Genomic DNA, 20,298 nt, shown 5'->3' with positions numbered 1-20,298 from the left:
AAAATTGAGACCTGCTTGTTTGAATGAAAAACTGGACCAATCCTGTCATGTGCAATAAATAAAGACATTTATGTGGTGTCCTTTGTCTGGTCCCAGACTCGTGTGTTCACCTGGTGCTGGCCTGCCTGTCCTGCCAATGCTCTGCTCTGCTGCTGGCCCTGCTGGAGGCCTGCTCGTCCTTCTCTCTCGCCCTCTGCTCGTCCTGCGGCCAAGCCTGCGCTCGTTGTTGCGCTGCCGTGCACGAGACACCCGTAGAGGAGCTCAACTGCGACGCTCACTGCCACGCTGTCCTCTTCCAGTCCTGCTGCGAACCAACAGAGTGTCTGGAGTTTTTATTAGAGTGCTGCCAGCTATGTCATCGCAATTAGTTGCTTCTTGTTTTTTGCATATATACTTATCATAATAGATGCCACATATCCCATACAACAACAAACATTGTGGGACGAGAGAACTCAAACCTTACTATGACATTTATAGCACCATTATTGTGAAAATATGTCATATACTAGCAAAAATGAAATGCAAAATCATCACTGTGAATATAATTTGGGTCCAAACTGAGTGTCTGCATGTAAAGGTGATGTTTTATCAGATCGTTTCAACTGTAATGACAGTTTTGGCAAATTTGATTAGTCTCCTGTGAGATTTTGGGAAGGAGGGGGGCTTGGGGGGGTGATAGAAACTAAACAGCAGGTAGCTTTTGATGTATGAAAATAAACGTGTCAAGGCCATTTAGCTGTCAGTAAAGTCTCTTTGGACTCATCAACAAGCAGTCTGGTTACTCAGGGAAAAAGAGTCACATTCGCACATTCAAATCTGTTTAATGACTCTGACCCGCATGTACGGGGCCTTCCTGGTTTGTTAGCTCTGAGCAAAGTGTCTTGTTATAATATGGCGGCTTTGACTTCTACGCAAACAGCCCAGGAACAGGGGGGCAACACGGCGCCTGTCATCTCCTCCTCGAATCCCTTCATGTGTTTGTCTTATACAGAAAAAAGCTTTAGAACATTAAAGAAAGCTTTAGGCTCGCTAGATCTCGCTGAGATGGAAGTCTTTTTTAAAAGCACACCGAGCAGCATGACAGCAGAGAAGCAGCGTAAACAGCCCAAAATAAAACAAGAGCGCGCGTAACGACATCGTTGTCAATCTGTCTGGCGGGGGTGCCAGGAGGACTGTTTAAATGGCGTTTATTTAAGACACTTGTTATTCTCCTGGTGACAAGAAGCAACGGTGACGCCTCATTTGGACCGCGGCGTGCGTACGCCAACAAATAAACTCTACTTGTCCGCCTCCATTTGTTATACTTCTGTCCTCGCTGCTTATCGATAACCTAATGCTGCTATAATTTGCTATTATTTTCCTTGTTGGCTTAACAGCCGAGTCTCCAAAAGTTGTGGGGTGCGTTGCCTACAAAAGTAAAAAAACAGCTGTGGCTGTAGGCAACCTCCTGAAGTAGTTTTGATGGCAGTAGCTGCATTTGATTTGGTCAGCACCACAGCAACTGTGCTTTAAAATGTTGGATGAGTGCGTCTTTCTTCGCACTTTCTCATGCACTCCATATTATTATTAAAGTAGAAAAAATAAACATTTGTATTGTATTGTATTGTATTTTCAAATTCTGTCCAATTATAGTGTACTTACAAACCCTCTGTCCCCTTTTAAAAATTACAGTATTTATGGCAGACTGATATTTAGTGCCAGTCTAATTCAACATGCTGTCCGTAAGATTCACGCATTGTCTAAAGATTTTATAAAACTATTAAATTTTCATGACATTTAATCTATGATTTAATGTTAACGGGCAAGCAATAATACTCCCACATTTCATGGCTTTTTTGTGTGTTTTCTAAATTATTGACCGAGTCTTTTAGGAAAAGGGAACAAAAAGATGACAGATTTCCATCTTGTCCCAGATTGGATTTTTTCCGACACACACATACTAACATTAAAATGCCTGCAATATTTAATTAGAAATTAAGAAAAAAGTTAAAAAATTGGCAATAATGCATTGATAAGTGAAAAATAATTCTTTGATTGGAACTTTTATCTCCATGCACTACCAAATGTAATGGATTCTACTGAGTTAGGTTAGTTTTGGTGTCAATATTGTTAAAAAGGAAGGCATTTCTTACAATATTACAAACATTCTAAAACCTTTGTGGATCTGCAGCTCTCTCAGACATATCATACATATTTTGTATATTTCCAGCTCATTTTTTCCATCTATTATGATCCCCAGAAATGTATTTTCATTCACCCTTTCAATGTCTACATCATTTATTTATATTTGCTTGTACGTATCTTTTCTGCTATTACCCAACAGCTTGATTTTAATTTTACTTCAAAGACAATCTATTATTATCAAACCACCTTTTTAATATAACCATTTCATCTGTAACCTTGTTAATGATCTCTTCTGTGCTTCCTCCAGAACAAAAGGCAACTTTACAGATATCATTGATATACAAGTTGAACAGTTTTGGTCCCAGTATTGACCCCTGGGGTACTCCAAGCATAATATTTAAACTTGCAGATGTGTATTCTCGTAGCTTTACATATTGCTTCCGGTCAGCTAAGTAGTTTTGGACCCAATTCAAGACTAATTCTCTTGTTCCATACCTTTCTAATTTAGTTATTAGGATGTCATGACTGATTGTATTGAAGGCTTTTGTCAGATCCATGAATACTGCAGCTGCACACTTTCCATTATTTATGGTATTAGTGTTTTCCTCTGTAATTTTATTCAGCGCCATTTCGGAAAGTGTGTGTCCCATTACATCTAGTGTAAAAGTAACGCCGCAGTTCAGAAAAAGAACATCATAGCAACAGTAAAATATGGTGGTGGTAGCGTGATGGTCTGGGCCTGTTTTGTTGCTTCAGGACCTGGAAGACTTGTTATGACTTGTTATAGTTGGAGTGGCTTATTCTAAGCTTATTCCTATTCCTTCATAGCACTGTAAGAGACTCAAAACAAGTTGTCGCAAACGCTTGATTGCAGTTGTTGCTGCTAAGGGTGGCCCAACCAGTTATTGGGTTTAGTAGCACTTTTTCCACACAGGGCCATGTAGGTTTGGATTTCTTTCTCTCCCTCAAAAATAAAAAGTTGCATTTCAAAACTGCATTTTGTGTTGTCATTGACTAATACATATTTCAATTTGATTATCTAAAAAATTAGGAATTGGAAATTAAACACTTTTTACACCACTGAACATAAGTCTGGAAAGTATGCAGGACAGGGTCCCTTTAAAGTTGAACCCGAAGGATTTAAAGCGAGATGTAGATTATTAAAATAAAATGAACAAACGTTCCTACTACTGAGCATCATTAAAGCAGCAGTAAAAAGTTTGATAAATGCATTCATACATGACAAGACTTCCAAAAAAAAATTGCCCCTGTGGACAATTGTGTCTGTTTTTTTTTTGACTGGGCATCACAGACAACAGACGACCTGACTACGAGACTTTCATTCTTAACCATCAGAACTTCTCAAAAACAGGCCTTTCAACTCCTTTTCTTCTTTAATTCACAACGTGTCTATTTGTATGCTTGCCTGCACGTTCATGTGATGCTTATAACCTCCTCAATCAAAAGAAGCTTTACGTGTCTTACATCTATGAAGTGGCATCTATTCGGGAGGGGGAAGGGAAAAAGAAAAATAATAACATTTAATAGTCAAGTCTGTCAGATGTGCCCATCTGCTGTAAAGCAAACCAAAATAAAATGTGACCACATTTGAATATCTAACATTTGAGGCTGACGCACTGAGGGGGGATCAAAGCCGGGAAAAGACGCAAATTGTCTCATTTGAATAAGTGAGGGGAATAGTTGTTTTAACCGCCGCATACCTTCTTTCTTTTACAGTATTTGTGAAATATATGAAAATACAACTAATGAGGGGCGGACAAGATATGAAATATTGATGGAAATGTTTTTTTTTTCTCATAAGGAAAACGAGACACCTGCAATGTAGAGCACAGTCATGAACTAAGTCATTCAGGCCGTGTCGTAAATATTTATGCTCTCTTAACAACCATAGGAATTCTTTATTTTTGGTTGTGATGTGGTGATATAATGCAATAATAATGAAACTGACATTTTCAACAAATGAATATGGCCATTTTTATTGGCTTTGTAAGGTCATGGTTGCTGTTTTATATTCACGCTTCTGTTGATATACAGCATTAATTATATCCCTATATATTGTTTTTACCAAAATATCCTTGATTCTTATCCATAAAAGTTAAATTCTCAGCTGCTATCATTAAAAATATATAATTTTGTTTTGTTTGAACACTGACAAATATTCATTCATTCATTCATTTTCTACCGCTTTTTCCTCACAAGGGTTACGGGGGGTCTGTAGCCTATCCCAGCTGTCTTGGGGCGAGAGGCGGGGTACACCCTGGACTGGTCGCCAGCCAATCCCAGGGCACATATAGACAAACAACCATTCACACTCACATTCATACCTATGGACAATTTGGAGTCACCAATTAACCTAGCATGTTTTTGGAATGTGGGAGGAACCCGGAGTACCCGGAGAAAACCCACGCATGCACAGGGAGAACATGCAAACTCCACACAGAGATGGCCGAGGGCGGAACTGAACCCTCGTCCCCTAGCTGTGAGGTCTGCACGCTAATGACTCGGCCGTCGCGCCGCCCATTGACAAATATGTAATATAATAATAATAAAGAAATTAACATTTTAAACCAGTAAATATACCAATTTCTTTATTGGCTTTGCAGTTCAAGGTCGCCGTTTTACAGTTTTAGTTCCAGGCTTCTGTTGATATACAGTATTCATATTCCTATATTGCTTTTTTAAAAACCATAAAGTATATGTATGGTAACTACAATCAATTTAGTATGCAGCAGAGTGATGGACAATTATGCAAAAATGCTCAGTGATATGATTAAATATCTACTTCTTTTGTTTTGACATGGACAAATAATACTTTCAGCTTTCATAAAACGCACCATAAATACACCTAAAGCATAAAGCAAGACAATATTTCACCATTTGATGGCACGTCCCAAAAAAGGCTAAATGTACGTATAGTGACACATACTAAATCATACTGAAAAACAGTCAATGAATCAAAGCAGGATGGGAACTGTACTGAGAACTATACTGTATGCTCCTGATTACAAACTCATGCTAAAGATGCCCTTTAATGAGGCAACAACAGTATATGGTGTACCTAGCGTATATGTACTGATCAGCCACAACATGACAGTAGATACATATTCCATCTAATAAGATCTCTTAATGATTGATATTTACGTATTGGATCTTATCAGACGGAATGAGTGCATCTAAGAGTATGGCCAACCACTCCCTGAGTGCTTAAGTGCAATGTGCATTCTGTTTACGTGTGAATCCCCCCTCCAGGTGAGGTCAGTCGACTTTTTCCCTGTAAGTTCTTGCCCTGTAAGTCATGTCTACCTCAAAGGTTTACTTCCGGGACTATCCTATCCCTAGTGGTTCTTAGACCTCATGGTTCTTCTTCAGGACCTCCAAGTACTGCTGCTTTGCTCTGCTAACGGGGTCCAGCTCCACCCTGGAAGCAGAGCCCACGGGAGACATGCGGGCCAAGGAGATGTCAAGTTCCGTTGAGGCTAAAAGTAGGAAACAAAACACGGTCACGCACACACAAACACACCGGGATCACGATGTGATGCGTTTCCTCTCACCTTTATTTAGTTCTCTTGATATGCTTCTATCCAACTGACGCTGCATCTGAAGAAAGCAACATCTTGTAAGTTGTGAGTAGCGCAGTATATTGACCTACACTGGACTGGTTTTAGCCTCTTCAATATACAAAATGCATCCTTTAATTTTTTTCTGTATGTGGCCCGTTGATGTACTTCTTTCTAAACAGTGACAACTAGTGGTCATCCTCTCCCTGTGTAGCCTAATGCTCAAATTGTCACAGTCATTTTCCTTTACACCGCCTACATCTTAAAAAGACATTGGTCAGTTTGAATGATCTCCTTTGACCAATCAAAGGCTATGAAACGATACCTCTATATGACTCAACAAAGCCCGGCTGTCCCATGAACATGAGCAAATATGTCATTTCTGAATCCACGTTTGTATGCACTCACACCAAAAACTACATTATGTATCTAAGAACTTCAGCTTCAGATACTATGACAGACATTTCTTTTCAAGGCATCAAAGGTAGGACTGACACATCTATAATATATTAATAATTATTATTAGACTTAACTCTTTTCAAGGCACCCAAAGCACTTTAGAGTGATTGAGTCAATGTGATGTTTTTTGCGAACCGGTTCGTTACTAGGATTATTATGTGTAGCTTGAGCACTTTGTGCATATTAATGAATATATTATTGTGACATACCATGGCTAAGTAGTCCTCCACACTGCTGCCCTGTCCTTCAGCCACAGAAGGACTGAGCAGTCTTGAGGTAAAGCCCCTGTATGGACTTCCCAGTGTGCCGGCTGTTGAAGTCAGGGATCCCACGCACCCTTGTGGTCCCGTGGAGGCGATGAGAGACCTGCTATGCTCATTCACCAACCTGGAGCTGGTTTCTGTGAGCTGATGATTTGTCCTGAACAGATATGAGCACATTGTATTGAGTTGTCTTGAGTCAAGCGGTTTCAGACCTGTTCTACTTTCAGACCTTTTTAAATCAGCAGACAGGGACTTGCGGAGCTTCTGCTCCTCTCTGTATAGTTCTTTGTATCGCTCCAGTTCAGAACGCGTGGATTCTCTCTGGTTGAGGGTGTCATGCTGGACGTTTCTAGTTCGAGTCAGCTCGCTCTCCAGCTCTTGGATTTTTAAGCGCAGGCTAGCTTCATTAGCGGCCTTAATCTGGTCCTGTGCTTCCTGGGTTGCTGCCTGGGACTGAAACATTGAGTATATATTTATGGACAGGCAGTGTCAATCAAAACTAATCTTTTTGTTTTTTTCAAGGTCTGATAATTCTATTGAATCTCATGTGAGTAGGGCTGTACAAAAATCCCTAACCTCTATGCAGACTAACACGCGATGCCATTTCTAGAGATGGACGATTTTTTAAAAATGTGACTTAATGAGCTGCATCACAAACACTGACCTCCTATGACGAATGGCAAAAAGACCAGCGGAAGTCTCTTGAAAGCAGAACAAGGGAGGTAATGATATCGGTAATTACAACAAAAGTGAAATTTCTTTTAAAACAAAAGCACATGGCTCTGAATACCGTGTGTGTGTGTGCAAATCGTCCCTTTTTTGCAGAATCGTGCAGCCCTACATTACAGTACCTTTACATGCAACATACTTACCAACAATGTTTATCCATTCTGTGTTATCTTACCTGTAAGAAGAGGTTGACTTCCTGTAGTTTCTGTCTTATTTCCTGCCGGGCCTTCTCCTCTATTTCAATGCGGTAATGCTCCATCTGCCTCTGCTCCACCTGAGAGGACTCCACTCTGCGTTTAAGGTTCTGTACCTCCTCTTCCAGCAGCCTCCTGTCCAAAGGGCCGCCTTGATACCCACCTCTGTCTAGCTCCCCTTGCAGGTCATTCACCTAGTGACATTTTTGCATTCAGGAAGGAATAAGAAACATCAGAAGATGTAGAAGTACAATGAGAGAGTCAGTGACAATGCAAACAAACAACCCAGATTAGGCACAGCAAGTGAAGACTGGGGCTGGAGCTGGTCATCGGTTTGAGCACAGACCTAAAACCTTGCTTTTTAATGCACAAGACTAGACACACACAAACTAAAAAGCATGTCTAAAAACCTCAAGTTAGGGCTTAACAAGACGAAACTGATGTTTGGGTTGGTCACCTGTCCAGACACAGTCTCAAGTTCTTGTTTTTTTAATGCACAAGACTAGAAACACACAAACTAAAAGCACGTCTAAAAACCTCAAGGTAGGGCTTAACCAGAAGAAACTGATGTTTGGGGTGGTCACCTGTTCAGACACAGTCTCAAGGTCTTGTTTTTTAATGCACAAGATTAGACACATGCAATCCAGAAAATTATATGTAAATGTTACACTTAGGGGGAAAAAGTGGGCTAATAAATTGACAATAAAAGCACAAATACTGCGGATTTCAGAAAACAACAGATGGAATGATAGCGCACTCTACAAGAAGCAATGTAAAATTAAATTTAAAAAATTACATTAAAATTAAATAATAAAAAAAATCAAAAAATTGTTACTACTATAATGATGAAAATTGTAATATTAATGATGATTATAATAATGGTGTTAATAATAACAATAATAGTGGTAATAATGATAAAGATTATAACAATTATGATAATAATGATAATAATATTACAATGATAATAATAACAGGGGAAAACAAGACTGTGGCATGAACATGATTATATCTTGCAAAAAGGGGTAGGCATTTATAAGCTTTTGCTTCAGCCTACCCCTTTTGGGCTTGTGATCAGATAGTTGAATACAAATGTAAATAATAATGGAAAGTTATATTTTGATTGATGTAAGAAATGTACTGTAATGTTTCATATATATTTGCCCAAATAAAAAAAAAAGTAATGCATTAAATGGACATACCTTTTCCCTCCTCCCTTCAAAAGCCCCATCAGCCTGGGTGTGTCTTCCCAGTTCCACCCTGAGACTGCTCAGCGGAGAGGAAAATTCTGCTCCAGCGCCTCTTTCCTGATCCCGCAGCTTCTTCTTAGCAGTCTTCAGTAAAGTTCGCAGCCTAAATGAATTAGCATAAACTAGTCAGCAAACTATTTCATTCAGCAATATTTTGAAAGCTCAAGTTAATAAACACACTGAAATCTAACACAATACCATTATTCACTCTAAAAAAGCATATTTTTACACCTGTACAAACACTCGACAGGATTGACTTCTACAGGTGAGACGAATGCAGGGAAGAGATATGAAGTCACCTGTACATTTCTTTTTGGAGAGCCGTGTTCCTCTCCATTTCTTGTTGCAGACGAGAGTCAGCAGCCTTCTTCTGCTCTGCTACTTTCTTGGCTTTCTTCTTCTCTAATTCCATCTGGAAGTATAATATTTCCAACGAGGGATGAGTAACATTTATTTTAATCAGCCATTCACTGAGTGCTTTATAGCATTTGTTAATTAACCTGGCTGCTGAGTTCCCCTTTCTCCTTTTCAAGCTCCGTCAGACGCAGTCCAAGCTTGGAGCGACTTTTTAGCTCCTCCTCCCACATGGCCTGAGAGTCTTGGGCGCTATTTGACAGAAAGCTTTGCTTCTGCACCTTTAAAACAAAAAATGAGGAAAAAAATTAAGAGCAAATGAGTGTAAGAGTTTAAATCAGTAGTGTGGACAGGAGCTCATTTTTATTGGCTCCCGATATACATTCCGTGCAAAAGTTAGGCATTTGAGTGAAATTTCAGAATGAACCTAAAATGCACTACAGTGGAACATTCATTTTTCACTCCAAAGGTCAGACAAAAGCTCAGGCAATTCTTCCCATAGGAAATAATGTATGGTAAATCCAATGAAAATGTTCCAGACACCCACAAATATGAACGTGAGAATAAATTTTACAGGGAATAATGCAGAAAATAAATACAGATACCAAATGAATGCGGACTTCTCATACATCCTGGCGAGATTGAATTCAATCGTGTAATAGCAATAGTCTGATAGGGAGGGTGTTTTTATATTTGTAATTATGAAGAATGATAATAAAGTGCCCAAAACACAACCGTAAACATTTCTGTATGTAAAGGTTTAGACAATCCTGGTTTAAGGAGAAAAGCACTCACCTCTTTACTGAGTTGGTCTTCTAATGTCATCTTACTACTTTGGAGGTTTGTCACCAAACCCTCCAAATGACCTCTGACCTATTGAGACGTGCACAAAAATTCAACATTTATATGTAGAAGTGACTGTTGACTCTAAACTGTAACATGCACCATGCAGCTTGAAACGAAGCAGACTTAAAGACCCCAGAAACCAAAATTAGGTGAAAGGAGTAGTAAGGCCTTCAAGATAAATACTTTCCCAGTACATAGTTGCTATATTTATTGATTGTTTGCATCATAATAATGATACATTTCCTCAAGAAACCACAGAAGGATCACTGAATTGCATTCGATAAAAAAAATCTAAAAGACACACTCAGACAAAGTACAGTACAACTAAAACCACAACACCAACCATTCCTCCATTTGGACTGTCAGAGAGCTGGGAAAAAAGTACATTTCTTAAAATGGGACAAGGACAATGTGCTTTAAGATATTGGTAAGCTGCTGCATACAATGGTGTGTATACAGTACAACTATAACTATAATGAAGTTTGTTATATTTATAGAGCTCACCTTGGCCGCCTCCTCAGAGCATTTCTGAAGTGTGTCCAGTTTGTTGGACTGTTGCTTTGTGGTAGCCTCCAGCCTGACGTTCTCAATCTCTAGCCTAGCGTGATTTTACACATTTTCAGAAACATGTCAAAGCACGGTCCGTGCCGTGCATTGTAAGTGTTTACCTTTGCACAGCCTCTTCCAACTGTTTGACAGTGGTATCGGAGGCAGCTGCAGCAGACAGCGCTTCCTGCTGTTTCTGAACTGCGGTGCAGAATTCTTTGTCTTTTTCATCCAGACGAGATCTGAGCTCGCTGGTGTGTTTCTCAGCTTGTAAGTACTGCGCTTCTCTTTCCTCCACCTGCATGACAGAGCAGACGTCACATCACCAATGTGCACATCATTTTAAAAAAAAGCTGTTCATTTAAGGGTGTGTCTATATTAGAGTCCAAAGGGCCACATACAGAAAAACTGAAGAATTTGGAGAATGTGAAGAATTCACTTCTTGAGGCCGGGACGAGAACCAATTAATTGTAATAAACTGGGGAAGTATGTCAAAGAAAAGGAAAGTGAAAAGTCAAGTGAAATTAGATATCATAAAATACTCAGAAAGTGGACAAACGCTGATCAACATTGGCTGCAATAGCCATCAGGGATAAGGATGCTAGAGTGTCTTTGAATGTGAAAAGGATCTACTCCTGGACGATGATAATGGTGACAATGGACAGTGATAACTAATCAGCGTAGTGCCGTTATTATTGAAACTCCCTCTCTCTCTTTTTGCAACACCCTTTCCAGTGTGCAAGCCAACCACAGTGATAAAAGTTAGTTTATTAGTTTTTATTAAGATTTAATTTTAATTATTTTGTTTCATCTTTTTATTAGTGTATTTGATATGTTCTACATGTTTTTGTGTACAATGTGAGTGACTTACAGTAGGTGTTAAAGAAGCAAACACAAGGTATCTCTAAGGCAGGGGTCTCAAACAGGCAGCCCGCGGGCCAAAGGTGACCTGCAGGACACTAGTTTGAGGCCCCCGCCTTGATATGAAAGTTTAATGTTAGTCCGGCCCGCACAAGTTTGATATGGATGCTGTATGGTATCATGTACCCAGAAAAAAATATTACGTTTGATTAATGTTCATGTTAAAGGTTAAATAACTGTTAATAGTTATCCTCCCTATCCGTGTGGAAGTGGTAAGTTTTTGGCTTTTTTAAGTTTAAAGGAAATAACTTGTAGGCTGCCGTTTAGGTCGCTAGCTCTCTAGTTAGCGAGTTAGCATGTGTCTCAAGACCCTGCAGTTGTGCAATATGTTGTAAATAAAAAGAGTATAAATGTGACTATAGTCGTGTTTTGTCATGTCTACAGGGCTCTAATAATGCTTTGTTCATTTTAATCTGAAAAAAATAATTTATCTACCCACCAACTATATGTGGTTTCTTAAGTTTTTATTATTTGCCGTTTTATTATTATTATATTTATTACTGATTGATTGATTTTCTTTATTCTTGATTTGTTTATTTTTCATCTTATTTTGTGCAGAAAAATAAAAATTAAGATATTTGAGAACAGTGGGATGTTTTATCAGCGCTTTTATTGTAGAAATCGGAATCAAAGCACTGAAAAAGTTTGTATATTTTTCTGCATTTTTTTTTTTTTTGTAAAACCTGATGTGGCCTAGACTCACCCAGATCCTAGCTACAGTGGCCCCCAAGTAAATTGAGTTTGAGACCCCTGCTCTAAGGTGTCTCTACCTTTCCTTGTAGCTTGTCCACATCTTTTAGGAGCCGAGTCTTCTCTTCCTCCAGGTCATTACGATACCTGGTGTTGATCTCCAGAGAAGCTTCACACATTGACAGCTTCTTTAACGAGTCTGCCAAGTCCTGCTGCAGCTGCCTTTGTTTAGCCTGTGCCAGGACAAAATCCAAAAAACAATTTTGTTCAAAGTTTAAATTGCAAAAAAAATCATCTTAGGGAGTTGATCTTACTTCTCTATCATTTTTCTCCTCCTCTAATTGGTGGATGCGTTCTCGAAGCTCCAGATTCTTCGCGTCCAGATTCTGATTGCTGTCCTGTACCAGCTGTATTCTCTGCTCACAGTCTGAGCGAAGCTTGGACAAAATGTCAGTGAAACTCTTCTGGGCGTCTGTCACAGCGTTCTCCTTTGCAACACCTTTGTTTTGGGCTTCTTCCAGCTGTTGCCGTAGCAACATGACTTCACTTTGGGATTGGGCTACGCGCTCCTGTGTGGCCTCCTGGCGCGCACTGGCCCGACTGACCAGCTCCTTCTCGGCATGCAAAGCGGCTTCTAGGTCTTTCACGCGTGCAGCTATCTGGTCGTTCTCACGCTGCATTGTGTTCATCAGGAGGTTCTTCTCCGTCAGCTGCAGCGTGGCCTGATGGGCCTGGTTCTCCATGCTGTTTGCCTGCGCCTCTGCCTTGGCCAGCTTCTGAGAGAGACTGCTGACTGCTTCATGCTGGCTGGAAGCGTCACCTGTGGAGATAGATGACGCAGGAGTCAGTGTCGGGACCACAAGAGTAATCAAAAGTCTGAAAACTGAGCTCATACTAACTTGAGAGCCTGTCTTTAAGACGATGATGTTCCTCTTTCTCCCACAGTAGAGCTTTCTCTGTGTCCGACCGAGCTGCCATGCAACGCTCCGCCTCTTGTAGAGCCACGGTCAAGCGAGTGCGGACTGACTCCAATTCCACCGCCATCGTCTCACGGGACTGGCGCTCATTCTCCAGGCGCGTCGCGGTCACAGTCAACTCAGACTTCAAGGTGGCCGTTTGGTTGTTGAAGTCCAGGACGCTTTGGTTCAGGGTGTCGCTGTTGACTTTGAGAGCTCGCCGGGCCTCGTCCAGTTGCTCCTTGAGGGCCTTATTCTCCTCCTGGAGGTCTCTCTGCTTGATGCTGCTGCTGGCCTGGGAACTTTCAAGGTCTGTTCTGAGCGTGCTCAGCTGCTCCTGAAATATGGAAATCTGCTGGAGTAGTTCACGCTCCCTGTCACTGGCCTCGGTGAGCTGAGACAAGGCCTGTGAATGATGAAATACATAATTTAGTAATACAATGTTCAACATTATGTCTAGTATGCACATAAGTACCAGAATTTTTCTGAGATGAGAGAAAGCATTCTTACTTTCGCTCATCTCAGTAAACATGATAACACATTTCTATATAAAATAAAGTCAGATAGCTATTATTTACATTTCATGAATACACAGAAATGACCTTCCTGACCCAACCCTCCCATTTATCCGAGCTTGGTACTGGCACTGGACATCTCCAATGGCTGGGCATAGGGGTGCTGGGAGGGAATCAAGCTCATGCCATTGGCACAAAAGGCAGCAATGTGTACCATTACACCAACAGTGAAATTTAAATTATATAAAATGTTTTTCAATATGTCATATAGTCAGTCAGAACCTTGAAGACAGTAAAAAATAATTATTCTGTGTCATTTCAAGTTTTAAGGGGAAATAATTTTTCAACAAATACCATATAAAACACTATATATTTTTAAGATTGTTGGTGCTTGTGCTAACACTATTCTGCACAAACCACAAAAGTTCATTCAAGGAATGACCTCGTTACTCTTGCTTATGTTCCTCTTGTTCTCCTCCTCTATCTCCTGCTGCTTGCGCACGTGACTGTTTAGCAGATTCTCTAGCACCGTCCGTGCGCTTCGCTCCTGAGCCAACAGAGTCTGGGTCTGACCGTGGTCCTCCTCGAGCTGGGTGGGTGACACACAAACTGTCCCTGTGAGCAGACCACTCACAGCATCTCGTTAAAATACCCACGTGGTTGGGTTGTACCTGTTTCTTGCTGTTCAGCAGTATTCGCATCTCCAGCTCCAGGTTTCTGAGACTGAGCTCCACTTTCTGTTTTTCCTGAACCTCCACCTGCCGCTGCTCCTCTGTCCTCCTCAGCTTATCGCCGGTGGTGTTGTACATCATGGTGGCATTATGGCTGTTTTCCTGCTCCTGTCTTAGCTGAAATCTAAAATGCAAACATGATGCGGCAAAGCATGTGAGGAGTCAAAGACGGCCCATTAAATTTGCAGCAGAATACACTTACTTGAGGTTTGTGACTTCGGTCTGCAACTCTAGCCGGCTGCGCTCCAAAACAGCTTTAATGTCTTTGATCTCGTCCAGCGAGCTTCTCAGCTGCACCTTTTCCGTTTCAAGAAGGCTCACCTTGTCTGCAAAGTAGGCGTGGCGGCTTTTGGCCTTGTGAATGGAGCGCTCATAGTTATGGAAAATGTTCTGCAGCTTCACCATGCTTCTGGAGTCTGTGGAATAAGCAGAAAGTGAGGGAGTGTCTGTGGCTACAATAGAGTTTTTGATGACTTAAAAAAATGTACCTGCTGTGACTGAGTCCAGGTTCTGGATGAAGAGTGAGCCACATCCACGGCTTGGAGTGGCAAAGTCAGAGTCATCTGTGGTCATGTCAGACGACGAATTGAGCTCATCCAGATCTTCGGACATCTCCAATCCTTTGGGTTTCTGAATGAAAATGGAGTCATAAAATGCATTTCAAATACTAGCAGTATTAGAGTATCATTCTCAAAAAAGAAGCCGTTACCTGTTTTTTCTCTTCTTCTCCACTTTGGCACCTGTTGCCAGAAACAAAAAAATTATTGTGAAAACCGATGACTATACAGAAAGCCCTTGATCTATCTACGAGTTGCATTCCTATAATGGATTTATTGTGTAACTGTACACATGAAAATCCAGTAATAAACGTGTTAAATACAAGAATTACATTGAATGTTAATAACAATTTTAACCCTGTAGCTGTCTTGCACACTATAAGAGGTGTTGCAAGGGAGGGGGGAGACAGGCTTATTGGGAGGAGGACATCTCAATAATGACACCACTATGCTGCTTAATTATCACTGTCCATTTCATAAGAGCACATCCTTTCACATGTTCAAAGATTCATCCAAGTTTATCCTCATGATGGGTGCAGTGTTTGAGTGGATTATGATGGGGATGCAGCCAATGATGATCACTTTTCACTTCATTTTCTTTGGCACATTGTCATCTGAAGGATCTGCCTGAAATCTGTCTAAAAAATGAAAGTGACAACCGACATGCGACTTTGTATTCTTCCGCTGCATACATGTAACTAGCTCTTCATCTTTTTGTACAGTATTAAATTATAGGTGTGCATACATAACCACGAAGCGCCACAACACAAGGACTACCAGTATGCATAAATATAACAAGAGGCCAGCTAATGCCGCATACATACCTCCCTTCATCGTCTGATATGTCACTCAAAGTGCTGTCGTCAAACACAGAGAGCTCTCTATTGTCAGTCTGAGGGGTTCCATGGGTCTTACCCATCGCCTTCGGCTTCTCTCCGGACGGTGTTTTTGCTTTACCAATGTTGGAGGTGTGCTGACATGAGAGTTGTGATTCCACCAATGCTCTGCTGCTGCTATAGAGAAAAAAACAGACTAGTCAACAACTTCACAAACGCAATTACAAGAGATAAGTTTAGACTTTTGTGCACACCTCTCAAAAGTTGTAGGTGGCTGTGCTTGTTGAGAAGCCTCAACTTGTCTTGACGACTCTTTGCAACTCACTGACCTAGTCGCAGGTTTCTTATTGGTGAGTTCCTCTGAAGCTCTTCTACCTGTGTCACTGTACTCACTGATGGTTTTCATTGAAACAGCAGCCTTCACAGTGTCTTTGACAACCTGAGAAGAAGAGAATAGAGGATATCGCCGGTGTTAAGATAGTTTTGCACATCTCGTCCCCTGTCATGCATAATTGAGTCTCTTTGGAGACCTAACACCCGACTAACTCTACTTGACAGAGACGCACAAAGAAGCCGACTTCTAATAGGTGTGAAAATACATGCAAAGTCCATGCAGGATGCACTAGCCTACAGTTTATGAGGCGTTCTGTGAACCAGCATACACTCTTTTCAACACGGAATGGGGACTAAAAAGTGCCATGTCCCACAAAAAAATGAGAAAAGTTTCTTTGTTCAGAGTTAAGGCTGGCCACACAGATGGCCATTAAAATAAGATGAGACAGTCACAGGAGTGACGGCATCTTCTACCTCTTTTTGGAATTTTCCTTCTTGACTTTCAGGACAATCTTCATCTTTCTCGTGCTCAAACATGTCCTCTTTAGAGTCTTCATCAGAATCAATAGAAAGAGATGCTGAAGGTCTGCTTGGCAAAACAGACTGGGACTTGGAAAGCTCTTTTGGTTTCCTGTCAGAGCTGGTTAGGCTCTTCTCAGGTTCTTCTGCTTGAACGTTGTGACAAGGTCCAGAGTTGGTCTCATCAAATGTGGCAATACTGCCTTCCTGTGCTGCGAGGGCTTGTGGCGACTCACTGAGGATGGGTTCTTCTTCTGGTTCTTCAGGGAGCTGAAAGTCTGGTATCTTCTCGCTCAGGGAATTGTCAGGGGACTGTGAATCTTCTGATCCAGACTCTTTCTGTTCGGGCACAGAAAGGAAGACCAGCCTCCTTGCTCTAGCTGTGGGCCTTAAAATCACCTCCCCTTCCTCTTCATCACTTGACTCTTCATCTGCAGAGGTAGCCTCCTTTAAATCTCCGGCAACGTTAAAAAAGGTGGGTTTTGCTTCCATTTTCTCGACCTCTTCCCAGAGATTCTCACACTGCGTCTCAGGTAGAACTGCATCGTTAGTCGTCCCTTCTGGACTCTGCTGATCGTGATCATCTCCACCATCAGAGCCCATATGGCCGGGCGTGCATGGGTCACATGACTCTAATGCATCATCTTTGTCCTTGGATGGCATGGTTGGAAAATGACAAAACAAGAAAAAGACCAAAAAAAGGGATTTCATAATTATCTTTCAATACCAATGATAGACAGAAGTATTAAAAGGGACCTATTATACTAATTTTTCTACCCTTTGTATTGAGTTGTGGACTCCTATAGAGCAGCTACGAAAACCAGCACAGAAAGCTTTCTAGTTCATCCAGAATCTGCAACTATTCAGTTGTATTCCGTGGTTCCTGTAAAAACGGTCTGTTTCAATGTATTCCACCCATGCCCCGCCACTAGGCACGGCCACTCCGCCGTGGTTGGTCACACTTTTGCATGCATAGAAACACTTTCGGATGGGGCCGCTAAGTTTATAGGAGTTGATAATAAATGGCGATTTAAAATGTCGACTTGGATCCCAAATCCGTACAAGTAGAGACTGAACAGTCTGAGGTCTCAAGACAGTCTCAAGAAGAGAGGTTACTTTAAGACATCTCTCAATGGTAAGTAGCTTTTTTTTTTTTTACCAAATGTGGCCACCAACTGATACTGATACTGGACACTGATAAATTGTTACTTTCGGCTTGCTCAGTCCACACGAAGTAGGTAACGTTGCAAAGTCATCGGCTAGTCCAGCTGCATACGTGCCCATGTTCACAAAACAGTTCAGTGTGAAATGCCGTTGACAGATTAAAATGCATTTCTTTTGCTGGTAGGGAATCACAAATTCCAACCAGTTGCGCCTGATTTTGGCATTGTTAGGTATTGTATACATGTGGCAAGTAAACAGAGGAGCAGAGTTTGGGTAAGGGTGGAGTGCTTACCTGGCTTACAGACACGACCATATAAGGAAGTTCGCCCCTCTTTGACACCAAAAAGGGGCAGTTTTATGAAGCTTTTTGAAACCGTTAAGGGCTCACTTCCAAATGCGCAAACCTCGTTATCTGAAACTTTGGAATCGTTTAACACGAGAATACAAAATTCCAACTACATTTATATGTCAGAAAAGTGGAAAAAGCACAATAGGTCCCTTTTAAGATGGATCTCTTAAATATATTGATCATACAGGGGTTGAACAACACCCATTAGGTGCCCCCAAATCTTAACTGATCTTTTTAAGACAATATGTTTCCTAATTTGTCCCTAATTCTAACTTGTGCAAAGCTATTATGGTATATGCAGCTCATATACCATTTTCTCCTTTAGTAGGAGTGGCCCGATACATGAGTCCAGCCATCATAGTACATTTTAATTTGAAGTTGTGACATCAGCACCCCTCTGCTCCTACTACTGAACAGCTGCACACAAAAGGGTGAACATTTGTCAAAACATGCTCTCACACTGTGGCGTATTTGTCAGAAAAAAAAAAGTATAGAGAGACTTTTATTTTTCTGTATACGCCACATGGTGGTGTTGTTATTTAACTTCAAAGTTGGACCCACACTGGTCGGACTGACTTGAAATTTCTCACACCAAGTCAATATAATACACAAAGCACCAACTGTAACTTTAACGTGTTCAGCCACACCATCTGTGAATTTGGTACAAACCTTGAAGGGACTGACAGGCACAAATTTGAGCAAGATTGGTTGAAAACCGGCATGGGCGGGACTTAGCACCTAATTATTCATAAGTCATTGAGCGTTTGCCTAATCCTGATAAAACTGTAAGGATATCTGTATTACATATGTGCTAACATGTCTTCCAAAGCATAAAGGGAAGCCAATGTCATTTACAGTCATGATTGTCTTGTAAAGTTGTTGTGTTTCACAACAGATTTAAAATAGTATTGTTTTGGTGATGCTGTCACCTGCTGTTGCTGGTCCTTGTCCTCGCTTGCCTTTGCCAGGAGCTCCGGGGAGCCTAAGATCAGAGAGTCTTTACTAAAAAAAAAAAAAAAAAAAAAAGAATGTACACATAAGGATAGTGTTTCTTACCTGCACTAACTGCTATTTGAGCCTGGTGATTGTCAATGTTGGCCTCATTGCATGATGAAGATAAACTGTCTTGGTCCCAGTCGGATTCTAAATGATGAAGTGATTGAAATGAAACGATGTGATTGCATATTGTTTGAAAGACCTGCCTGAAGCTTACTGTCACTGTCTTGAGGCGCCATCTTCTTTATACGAGGTTGAGGATGAGGAGCGAGGGCTCGTTCATCTTCAGTGCCGAGTTTCCTGGGCGTAGCAATGGGCACTTGTGGGGACACCGCTTTCTGCTTACTGGAGCATTCTGGGACTTCAGGTGTTGGGGACCTCTTGGTGCATCCAGGGAGACTCCGCTTACTGGCATTGCTGGATGTATCCCAGTCAGATGTATCTGTTGAAAATAATTTCCATAAGTAAGCTAATGTTTATGTTAAGCCCAGTTTGGTGTTGAAAAATCACAAGTGACCTTCAGCATAGTCAAATTCTCCCAAACCAAGTTCTTCCATCAAGTCTGTAGAGGATATAGAAAGATGTAAAAGACAATCACGCATGTACGTATGTATTCATATAACTTGTTGGACTGCTGTCTCTCACCTGTCTTTTCCTTGCTTTTCCCTTCACATTTGCTCAAAAGCAGTCCCCATTTGGTCTCTTCACTCTTGTGGTTTAAAAATGATATTATATTAATTTGTACTTTAGGGGGAAAATTAGGCGAAATTTAGATGTAACAGCAGCAGAAAGACACAAAAAGCACACCAAACCAAATACCTATAGAAGGAAAAGATACCTATTTAGTAGTGGTGACCTTACCTCTTTTTGTGTACTGTCGTCCTTCTGAGCACCTTCAGTATCATTATTACGTTTATTTTCGGCCAAATCAGAAGGAAGTCCTATTTTTACAAGACAAAGCCATTTCAGTTTATTAAAGTTGATAATAATGTCAGCCGTTGCAGTAAAGCCCAAACAAGCATGCTCTGGATTGTCTTGTAATATCACTTTACTCCTCGAGGGTCACTTTAGCAGCAAAAGTTGGTTTCTTTTTCGGCAAAGCATTGGTAAAGTTTTTTGTCAATTTTTTAAAAATGGAGTGTCAGATACACTGATACACAGATACACATTACTGAGCTGATGAGCTAAAAAACTACATTGTAAAGTATATAGAAAAACATTCATGCAAAATGTTGCAATGAGTGCACAAGACGAACATTCCCATGCACATGAACTCACATTTAATTAGCATAACATGAAATGCTTTTAAATCCTACTTTATGTTGTGCTTGTTGCAGAGTGGCACACATTGTGTACCAGGTACTATGGTGCCTTGTAACACCAAGACAATT

The 20,298-nt window shown here is 40.9% G+C and overlaps 2 protein-coding genes across 11 annotated transcripts in view; one reads left to right on the top strand and one right to left on the bottom strand.

Annotated features, from left to right (window-relative positions):
- Positions 1-4,656: 4,656 nt before the first annotated feature.
- The window catches only part of ankrd26 (ankyrin repeat domain 26), a 23,452-nt gene continuing 7,810 nt past the window's right edge, over positions 4,657-20,298 (bottom strand). For 4 of the 10 annotated variants that reach the window (XM_078791626.1, XM_078791642.1, XM_078791650.1 and 1 more), the window contains 29 exons: positions 19,769-19,848; positions 19,553-19,616; positions 19,425-19,469; positions 19,125-19,349; positions 18,968-19,054; positions 18,841-18,893; positions 16,354-17,049; positions 15,801-15,985; positions 15,535-15,723; positions 14,863-14,893; positions 14,642-14,783; positions 14,356-14,569; positions 14,094-14,277; positions 13,865-14,011; positions 12,851-13,313; positions 12,266-12,771; positions 12,032-12,184; positions 10,463-10,638; positions 10,299-10,392; positions 10,138-10,164; positions 9,744-9,821; positions 9,095-9,229; positions 8,894-9,006; positions 8,547-8,697; positions 7,329-7,541; positions 6,654-6,877; positions 6,371-6,581; positions 5,697-5,742; positions 4,657-5,621 (listed from right to left, as the gene is read on the bottom strand). In XM_078791626.1, the coding sequence (XP_078647752.1) occupies positions 5,491-5,621; positions 5,697-5,742; positions 6,371-6,581; positions 6,654-6,877; positions 7,329-7,541; positions 8,547-8,697; positions 8,894-9,006; positions 9,095-9,229; positions 9,744-9,821; positions 10,138-10,164; positions 10,299-10,392; positions 10,463-10,638; positions 12,032-12,184; positions 12,266-12,771; positions 12,851-13,313; positions 13,865-14,011; positions 14,094-14,277; positions 14,356-14,569; positions 14,642-14,783; positions 14,863-14,893; positions 15,535-15,723; positions 15,801-15,985; positions 16,354-17,049; positions 18,841-18,893; positions 18,968-19,054; positions 19,125-19,349; positions 19,425-19,469; positions 19,553-19,616; positions 19,769-19,848 (5,063 nt within the window). In that variant the 3' untranslated portion in view covers positions 4,657-5,490. The remainder of the gene's footprint in view (positions 5,622-5,696; positions 5,743-6,370; positions 6,582-6,653; positions 6,878-7,328; positions 7,542-8,546; positions 8,698-8,893; positions 9,007-9,094; positions 9,230-9,743; positions 9,822-10,137; positions 10,165-10,298; positions 10,393-10,462; positions 10,639-12,031; positions 12,185-12,265; positions 12,772-12,850; positions 13,314-13,864; positions 14,012-14,093; positions 14,278-14,355; positions 14,570-14,641; positions 14,784-14,862; positions 14,894-15,534; positions 15,724-15,800; positions 15,986-16,353; positions 17,050-18,840; positions 18,894-18,967; positions 19,055-19,124; positions 19,350-19,424; positions 19,470-19,552; positions 19,617-19,768; positions 19,849-20,298) is intronic. The other 6 variants (XM_078791633.1, XM_078791631.1, XM_078791639.1 and 3 more) reach the window with 6 other exon arrangements.
- cdkn1cb (cyclin dependent kinase inhibitor 1Cb) overlaps positions 6,077-20,298 on the top strand; it is a 26,581-nt gene continuing 12,359 nt past the window's right edge. Inside the window, exon 1 of the mRNA XM_058075220.2 lies at positions 6,077-6,186. Coding sequence (XP_057931203.2) covers positions 6,101-6,186 — 86 coding nt within the window. The 5' untranslated portion in view covers positions 6,077-6,100. The remainder of the gene's footprint in view (positions 6,187-20,298) is intronic.

The sequence above is a fragment of the Doryrhamphus excisus genome, linkage group LG1 (genome assembly GCF_037039965.1).
Source record: "Doryrhamphus excisus strain RoL-2023G ecotype Guam linkage group LG1, RoL_Dexc_Guam_v1.1, whole genome shotgun sequence".
In the NCBI taxonomy this organism is placed as follows: Eukaryota; Metazoa; Chordata; class Actinopteri; order Syngnathiformes; family Syngnathidae; genus Doryrhamphus; species Doryrhamphus excisus.
The sequence above is the reverse complement of the archived record's forward strand: the minus strand, read 5'-3'. Positions and strand labels throughout refer to the sequence as shown.